This window comes from Papaver somniferum, chromosome 1, assembly GCF_003573695.1.
Source record: "Papaver somniferum cultivar HN1 chromosome 1, ASM357369v1, whole genome shotgun sequence".
Taxonomy (NCBI): Eukaryota; Viridiplantae; Streptophyta; class Magnoliopsida; order Ranunculales; family Papaveraceae; genus Papaver; species Papaver somniferum.
In genome coordinates this window covers 118,752,858-118,761,276 of record NC_039358.1, presented here as the reverse complement: position 1 = coordinate 118,761,276, position 8,419 = coordinate 118,752,858, and the positions used below count along the sequence as shown (strand labels likewise).

General features: G+C 38.3%; 2 protein-coding genes across 2 annotated transcripts; one reads left to right on the top strand and one right to left on the bottom strand.

The window, feature by feature from the left end:
• Positions 1-523: 523 nt before the first annotated feature.
• On the top strand, positions 524-4,632 carry LOC113298159 (serine/threonine-protein kinase BSK1-like). Its single transcript, XM_026546852.1, has 9 exons — positions 524-1,276; positions 1,375-1,510; positions 1,910-2,043; positions 2,176-2,281; positions 2,659-2,744; positions 3,012-3,200; positions 3,475-3,639; positions 3,734-3,847; positions 4,229-4,632. The coding sequence occupies exons 1-9, from the start codon at positions 887-889 to the stop codon at positions 4,475-4,477; spliced, it is 1,569 nt and encodes a 522-aa protein (XP_026402637.1). The 5' UTR covers positions 524-886; the 3' UTR covers positions 4,478-4,632.
• On the bottom strand, positions 4,622-8,200 carry LOC113298152 (ATP-dependent zinc metalloprotease FTSH, chloroplastic-like). The gene is made up of 6 exons (XM_026546844.1): positions 7,384-8,200; positions 6,516-7,216; positions 5,815-6,061; positions 5,518-5,701; positions 5,154-5,325; positions 4,622-4,946 (listed from the first exon to the last, which is right to left on the bottom strand). The coding sequence occupies exons 1-6, from the start codon at positions 7,973-7,975 to the stop codon at positions 4,725-4,727; spliced, it is 2,118 nt and encodes a 705-aa protein (XP_026402629.1). The 5' UTR covers positions 7,976-8,200; the 3' UTR covers positions 4,622-4,724.
• Positions 8,201-8,419: the final 219 nt, after the last annotated feature.

The window sequence follows — 8,419 nt, the reverse complement described above, 5'->3', positions numbered from 1 at the left end:
ACGGTTGGAATTAAAAGAAGCCTGGACGTAAAATGAGCTTCTACGGTTGGAACTAATCCAAACCTGGACGTAAAATTACATGCAAATAAAATTATACGGTTAGAATTAAAAGAAATCTAGACGTAAAATCACTTCTAGTTAAAGGGTAATCTAGACATTTCTTATATGTATTAGGATATTCCATAACCACTTTTTTGGACATTAAGAATTCAAGTAAAATCCCTCTATTAGAGAGTGACTCCCCAATAATAACCTTCATGGTTTGATCTCTAATCACGATTCCCATCCACCTAACTTGATGGGCAAACTCCACCTCTCAATCCATCCATAAAATAAAATAAACAAAAGGGTTTAGCAAGCAAGAATAGTCAACCATCAAAGATTACATAAATGCAATTTCGTTATAATTATGTCTCCTTTATGATTATAAGATCAAAAATCACTTAATATTGAATTAATTCTATAAATTATACTTAAGGACCCACGTTATGGAGTGTCACAGACAAAAAGGAGAAAAATTGGAATCGAGAAAGAAAGAAAAAGAAAAGAAAAAAGGGGAAATGAAATGAAAGGAACCGCATTGGCATTGGCAATCCATCATTAGATCCTCTTTCCTTGTTTATCTCTTTTCTTCTTCCCTTTCAGACAGAAAAACAGAACAGGATAGAAAAACACACAGACTTTTATACAGATAGATTTTTCAATTTTATTAGATAGAATAGACAGACAGAAAAATACACAGAGCCAAAATACAGAGAGAGAAAGAGAAAAGAGATCTTTTTTTATTCTCTTTTTCTCTCTTTCTCTCTCGAATAGAATTCCCGAACGCCATCAATGGTTTCTTTCGATTAATTTTACCCAGAAGAAGAAGAACCCTATCATCATCATGGGTTGTTGTGAATCTTCATTGTTTACAGAATTAGGAGCTAAGAAAGATAAGATACCTCAAAACCAACAACAACAACAACAACCGCAACAGGGAAACCATAAACAGCCACCATTCAATCATCATCCTATCTCCACAAACAGCTCTCCTAATTCTTCTTCTCTGCCTAATGTGGTTTCAATTGTTGATGGTGATGAACCACCTTCCTTTACAGAATACTCTCTTTCAGACCTTAAAGCTGCAACCAATAATTTCAGTTCAGAATTCATTGTTTCTGAAAGTGGTGATAAAGCACCTAATGTTGTCTTCAAAGGTCGTCTTCAGAATGGTCGTTGGATTGCTGTTAAGAAATTCTCTAAAACTGCATGGCCTGATCGTAAGCAGTTTGCTGTAAGTGATTAATTCTTGTCTATCTTTCTTTTATTGAATTCTTATATTAGCCTAGGGTTTTGAATTTGATTGTACGTTGGTGAATTGGTGTTTTTTAGGAGGAAGCTGGAGGTGTTGGAAAGTTGAGGGATTCAAAGCTTGCCAATTTGATTGGGTATTGCTGTGATGGTGATGAGAGACTTCTTGTTGCTGAATACATGCACAATGATACCTTAGCTAAACATCTATTCCACTGTATGTGTATGGAATCTTAAATCCCCGTTTTCATGATGTTTATGTGATTACTTATTTATTCATAGAGTTAGGTTTATGTTTGGTGACAACGAAACGAAATCATGGTGTGGAATTCATTAGTTAGAGCTAAATAGTGATACTTCTTGGGTATCCTTTAACTAGGTTATACTACATTCAAGAACTATAGTGCTTGTGTTAACTATATAGGTTTAATGGGTTTCCATTAATGCTCATTAGAGACTAACATCATATTCCGAACCATTCGGTTGTTTTAGATTGTTGAAATAATGTTGTTGCTTTTGTTTATGTAATTTTGTTTCCATATATGTATGACTGTGAGAAATGATTATTTCTTCTGGTTTATTTGACGCTAGATCCTGTTTTCTTCACTCTTGATAGGGGAACATCAAACAATTGAATGGGCTATGCGTTTAAGAGTTGCTCTGCATATTGCTGAATCATTAGATTATTGCAGTACTAAAGGCCGAGCTTTGTACCATGACTTGAATGGTTATAGGGTTCTCTTTGATGAGGTATTCAATTTTATCTATATTATGAGGTCTTCAACATATTGCTGCCAGCAATCATTTAAAAAAAAAAAAAATCTGTATGCTGTCTTTTAGCACTCTAGTGATGCATTAGGGTCATTCTATTTCTGCTTGTAGAATGGTGATCCACGCCTCTCCTGTTTTGGGCTAATGAAAAATAGCAGTGACGGAAAGAGTTACAGCACAAATCTGGCTTACACGCCTCCAGAGTATCTAAGAAATGGTATTCATTCTCTGTACTCCTGCTTTACGTATTTTTTGGGTTATATTTTGTGTCATTTTCTATCATTCTTCTCCCTGGCTGAATCTCCATGCCCCATCCATTGCTTATCCTGAAAGTGATCCTGCGATATTCTTATTTTGAAGTACAAGCCACTTACTCCCGCGTGCTATGTTCCTAGTTTGGTTTACGTACATGTTTAATTGGGGGTTGAACTTGATAAGGAAATGTATTGGAAGGATGCACCACGTTTCCGCCATCCGTGACCTACGAGTTGTATTGAACAGTTCCATATATGGTGTGAACTAATTTCTATTAAGTTTGTATAATTGGATATCATGAAGTAGGTTTAACTCATCCTTGTGATTGTCATAAAACAGGAAGGGTCACTTCTGAAAGTGTTATCTTCAGTGTCGGCACTATTCTCTTGGATCTTCTTAGTGGAAAGCACATTCCTCCAAGTCATGTAAGGTTTTATTTTTGGATTGTTATACTGTGCCCAGAGTTGTGCAACTACTTCAGTGTTTCTTTATGATTAGTAGCTCAGTTTAGATTAACCTATATTGATTAAAATTTACCTCAAAATATTGAGTTTTCTGATATAAGTAGCTGTTGCTCTTCCTTTGGGTTTACATGACGACCAATCTCTAGTTCCATCTATTACTTAGATCTAGTTCGAAAAACAATGTAGTTCTCTTCCTCATTTCTTTGGTCTTTCTATGTGCTTATACAGGCTCTTGATATGATTCGGGGCAAGAACATCCTTATCTTGATGGATTCACATTTAGATGGGAAATTCTCAACAGAAGAGGCAACTGTGGTTATTGAACTTGCTTCTCAATGTTTGCAAAATGAACCTGGGGAGAGGCCCGATCTCAAGAAGCTTATTGATACACTTTCACCATTGCAGTCCAAAGCTGATGTAAGTTCTTACTTTTTTCTTTCTTGTCGTGCCTACCAGACTTGGCATGTTTTACTTGATAGTTATATGTTGCGAGCAATTGTGGCTAACGTATAGATCCAGTTCTAGAACCATAAGCACAGATTTGGCTAGTTCCCTTTTAGGACCCGTTTTTTGTCCATCCTAATTAAGTCCCTGGGTGGACAGTATTATGATGTACACATGTTAGTGAAATTGTTTTCGTTGTTGACAAGTGGTTGCAAAATGTTAAATCACCAAAATTCTGGCCATGTAGGTTCCATCTCATGTAATGCTAGGCATTCCGAAACATGAGGAAACACCATCTACGCCTCAGCGACCCTTGTCACCGATGGGTGAGGCATGTCAAAGGAGGGATCTCACTGCTATCCATAAGATTTTGGTGACAACTCATTACAGAGACGATGAAGGGACCAATGAGGTAATTAAACCTTTTTCCAAAGGGGTATATGAGAGTGAATCATCATAGGTGTATTCTTGGCTGAGTTTGATTTCAATGTGCTTTTTTCCATCAGTTATCCTTCCAAGAGTGGACACAGCAAATGAGAGATATGCTGGAGGCAAGGAAGCGGGGGGACTTTGCCTTTCGTGATACAGATTTTAAAGCCGCCATTAGTTGTTACTCTCAGGTAATTTCTTCTTTTTTTCCTTTTCATTAAGAAATTCAGTCTTCTCTTTATATGCTACAATATCTCTGATTCCAGTCTTAGACTGGTTACGTTTTGGAAATGAAAAATGTCACCTGGAGAAATCAGGTGTTTCCTTTTAACTTGTTTACAAGGCTTGCTAGTTCTTTTCATAACTTGTTTCTTGTTCTTAATGATATGAGTCATATGGCTGGTAGCTGATTGATATTATTTTTGAGCTTCGCTAGTATTATATCTAGTTTCATGCTTGTGGAAAATGGGTGGCACTTTACCTACTGGAAGTTTTTTGGTAGACACTATAGTAGAGGGTTGATATGCAAAAGGTTCTCAATTTTTATTTGTTCTCATGGTGTGTATGTACAGTTCATAGATGTAGGCACCATGGTTTCTCCGACAGTATATGCAAGGCGTAGTCTATGCTATCTCCTCAATGACCAGCCAGATGCTGCTCTCCGAGACGCAATGCAAGCCCAATGTGTTTACCCAGATTGGCCCACAGCTTTTTACATGCAGTCAGTTGCCCTTTCTAAGCTGGAAATGCACAAGGACGCTGCCGACATGTTGAACGAAGCTGCCGGCCTTGAAGAAAAGAGGCAACGGCATTGTAGATAGTGAAGCCACCAACCACCATCATCATCCAATGTTGTAAACACAAACACCCATGTTGTTATGTATAATCACAGAAAAATTGTAATATAGGGAGAGTGAGGGAGAGAAACATGTAGTTCTTGTTAACAGTAAATGTATGTGTTTTCCTTTTTTTTTTTTTTTTTTTTTTTTTCCGTCTCCATTTGATGATAAAATATATCAGAGTTCAACATTTGTACGATTTTATACATTAAACTTAATTAGTAACTGTTCAGCCAACATATAGTTCAGCCTGCCCATCAATGAAAAGGCTCATGAACTCCTCCCCATCCACAGTTTCCTTCTCAATTAGAAGCTGAGCGAGGCTGTGGAGAATGTCAATGTGAGTTTCGATGAGAAGTGAGGCCCTGGCGTATGCCTTGTCCACCAACTCCCTGACTTCTGAGTCCACAATATCAGCTGTTGCCATTGAGTAATCCTTTTGGGTTGACATCTGAGAATTGAAGATTGATCACATTGTTTAGTAATCTTTAACAGAACATATGGCGAAGGAGTGACAAGCAAGGTAAAAGCTCTAATAGTCTGCAAAGTATTGTACAGTATAACAGTAATACTACGAAAAGGAAAAGATAAGCAACTTCATAGGTTTATTTTTTCCTGTTTTTAGACTAGCAGTTGCAAAGTTGGAGTATTTGCTTACTTGCTGACCCAAGAAGGTATTTCCTCCACCTCCACCAATGGCAATCTGCCCTATCTTTTTGCTGAACCCAAATCTCTCAACCATCTGCCTTGCCACATTAGAAACCTGCATGAAGTCGCTTGACGCTCCAGTAGTAACACCTTCTTTGCCAAATATCACCTCTTCAGCCACCCTGTATGGTTGTGACAGCAAGAAATGAAAAGACAAATAAAAATTAGATGGACACACTTCATTTCTTGCTTCCTGAACTGTCATTACCGTACTTAATGCATTAACTCGCTATGGATTTTAGATCAGCGAGAATGCACCTATGCATTTTCAAAGTGGCAGCTAAAATAAGAAGAGAAGAGCTTTGTTAACAAACCTGCCACCTAAAGCAACAGCCATTTGATTCTCCAAGTAGCTTCTGCTGTACAACCCAGATTCTAGTCTCTCTTCACTCGGAGCAAAGAAAGTCAAACCACCAGCTTGGCCACGAGGAATGATGGATATCTTGGCGACAGCGTCATAATCAGGCATGAGTGCACCAACAAGAGCATGACCAGCCTCTGTTTCCAATTTGAATATAGGTTAATAGGATGAGTAAATGACTATGCAAAATCTTGTTTAAAGATATGTGAACTGCAACTACATGAATGGAAGGACGGATAGTAGTTACTACCATGATAAGCTACTAGTTTCTTCTTGTCTTCTGAAACAACTGCATTTTTCTTCTCGGGTCCAGCGATGATCCTTTCCAAGGCATCGGAAATCTCATCCTTACTTATCTCCTTGAGGTCACGTCTAGCTGCAAAAATGGCTGCTTCATTCATTAGGTTTTGCAAATCAGCTCCAGTGAATCCAGGTGTTCTTCGTGCAATCTTGTCAAAGTCCACATCCTTCGCTAGTGCTTTTCCTCGAGAATGCACCTATCATGAGAAAAAGCATTATAACCTCAGAACAATGAACAATGAAAGAAGTTGAGAAAAGAATTGGGCTTTACTAGAACAAGGTTTAGGCCTTATGATGGATGCATGCTCCAAAGACCCACTGATTGTACTTCTTCATATAAACATTCTTCAAAATCTCTACTATTTCAATCTCATAAATACATAGGTGGACGTCGTTAGAGATCATAATTCACAAAAATGCATTCAATCAATTTAGTTTCACTTTTGGCACATGATTCCTCGCATAACAAACTGTACCGGAATATGCAAAGTTCTGAGATCTGCTGGTTTCACTTACTATTAATAATCACATAAGACTCGGTGAGGGGTTGACGTGAGAAAGTGGCAAGATAGTTTCCAACAAAGAGTGTATATTTAACGAAAGCATAGAGCAGCAGGTGCAAAGAGTATAGATAGATGGTTTTGAAAGTACCTCGAGGATCTTTACTCGACCAGCAACATCAGGCCTGTCCACTGTCACCTGTCGATCGAACCTCCCAGGCCTTAACAATGCTGCATCAAGAACATCTGGTCTGTTTGTTGCGGCCAAAATGATCACACCATTGTTCCCTGAAAATCCATCCATCTCCGTCAAAAGCTGATTAATTGTCTGTTCTCTCTCATCATTCCCACCTCCCATACCAGTTCCACGCTGCCTTCCCACAGCATCAATCTCATCAATAAATACAATACATGGAGCCTTGGCTTTTGCTTTCTCAAACAAATCTCGAACTCTCGAAGCTCCAACACCCACAAACAATTCAACAAATTCTGATGCAGCACATGAGAAAAATGGCACACCAGCCTCTCCAGATACTGCCTTGGCCAAAAGGGTCTTACCAGTTCCAGGAGGTCCAACCAACAAACAACCCTTTGGAATTTTAGCTCCTAGGGCAGTGTACTTATCAGGATTCTTCAAGAAATCAACAACTTCTTGCAACTCCAATTTTGCCTGGTCAGCCCCAGCAACATCTGCAAATGTGACCCCAGTTTCAGGAACCTCCTGAAATTTGGATTTCGATTTTCCAAATTCCATTGGACCGCCTAAACCTCCTGGACCACCGGCTCCTCCCTGACCTCTCCGGAACAGGAAGTACAGTCCAGTTAAAGCCAGCAATGGGAAGAACAGGTTACCTACAACAATACTAAGTGTCAGCAGCAAATAATCTCACTCAAATAATTTGTCAAAAACTAAGTATGAACTGCAAATTCAATTGGTGGAGTACTACTAAAGCACAAAATTATATTGAATAATCAAGGAAATCACAGAAAATTCATACAAGGAAGAGATTTTCAATTACCAATGATACTGAAGAGCCCCCCATTATTAGAATCACCCTCAGAAACAGAGATATCAACACCATTCATAGCCAATATATCAATAAGGTCTGGGTCATTAGGCACAGTAACTGTGGCCTTGACTCCATTAACAGCTGTAAGCTGAAGAAATCCACCTTCTTTATTGAACCTAACTCTCTCAACTTTCCCTTTCTTCACTGCATTAAGAAATTCACTGTATCTCCATTGAGAACCTTCTGGTAAATCAGATTGTGTTTGTGGTTTAGGAGCAGTAGCAAGAATATTTTCTAGGGACGCATTTGAAGTAGTGGGTTTTGCAGCTTCAACTTGAATCACAGGAGGTGGTGCATCAATGGCTAAAGCTAATTGACCATTTTGTAAAACAGTGCTGAAAATGAATGCAGCACCAGCAGCAGCTAAATTAGCTTTAGATGGTTCTTTGTTAAGAATGGATTTTAAAGTTAGGGTTTTTCTTTTAGATAAGAAAGATAGAGGGAAAGAAGAATTGGTTGTTTTTGGAGTTGGTGGTGAATGGAGAAGTTGAGTACTAAAGAAAGTTGAAGAAAGCAGAAGATTATTACTTGTTGAACCCATTTTTTCTTTCTTCCTTCTCTAATGAAATCTTGCTTTGGGTTATTTATCTGATTTATTTTGTGGGTTTCCTGTGAATTTTGATTTTGGTGGTGTTACGTGGAGTGAATTGAATCAAATGTTTGAAGTGGTGAGGAAGAAAAGAAGTGTAAAAGGAGGTTTTCTCTACAATTTCTTTGAAATGGAGGAAGAAAACAAGAGTTGTAATATCTACAGCTATCGACAATAGATGTGGAGAGATTGAGAGGTGGAGAGGAATTCAAATATCTTTTACCCATTTCTTCATAGACCCTTTTGAGATTAGATTTTTGTGCAGAGGACTTTTGGACAGTGTTTGTTTCTACTATGAGTCAGATACCTGACTCGGAAATTCACAAATCATACGGCTCATACCATGTCTGAATCAAGTTGTTGGAGAGATTACCGAGTCAGTAAGGGCAATTCCAG

What these genes read in the sequence shown, in the direction of transcription:
- LOC113298152 (XM_026546844.1), bottom strand. Translation starts at nt 7,975, where the DNA reads ATGGGTTCAACAAGTAATAATCTTCTGCTTTCTTCAACTTTCTTTAGT. An exon ending in GGGGCTCTTCAGTATCATTG is followed by an intron (nt 7,217 to 7,383) that starts GTAATTGAAAAT and finishes GTATTGTTGTAG; the next exon opens with GTAACCTGTTCTTCCCATTG. An exon ending in GTCGAGTAAAGATCCTCGAG is followed by an intron (nt 6,062 to 6,515) that starts GTACTTTCAAAA and finishes TTCTCATGATAG; the next exon opens with GTGCATTCTCGAGGAAAAGC.
- LOC113298159 (XM_026546852.1), top strand. Translation starts at nt 887, where the DNA reads ATGGGTTGTTGTGAATCTTCATTGTTTACAGAATTAGGAGCTAAGAAA. An exon ending in ATAGGGTTCTCTTTGATGAG is followed by an intron (nt 2,044 to 2,175) that starts GTATTCAATTTT and finishes TTCTGCTTGTAG; the next exon opens with AATGGTGATCCACGCCTCTC. An exon ending in CATTGCAGTCCAAAGCTGAT is followed by an intron (nt 3,201 to 3,474) that starts GTAAGTTCTTAC and finishes CTGGCCATGTAG; the next exon opens with GTTCCATCTCATGTAATGCT.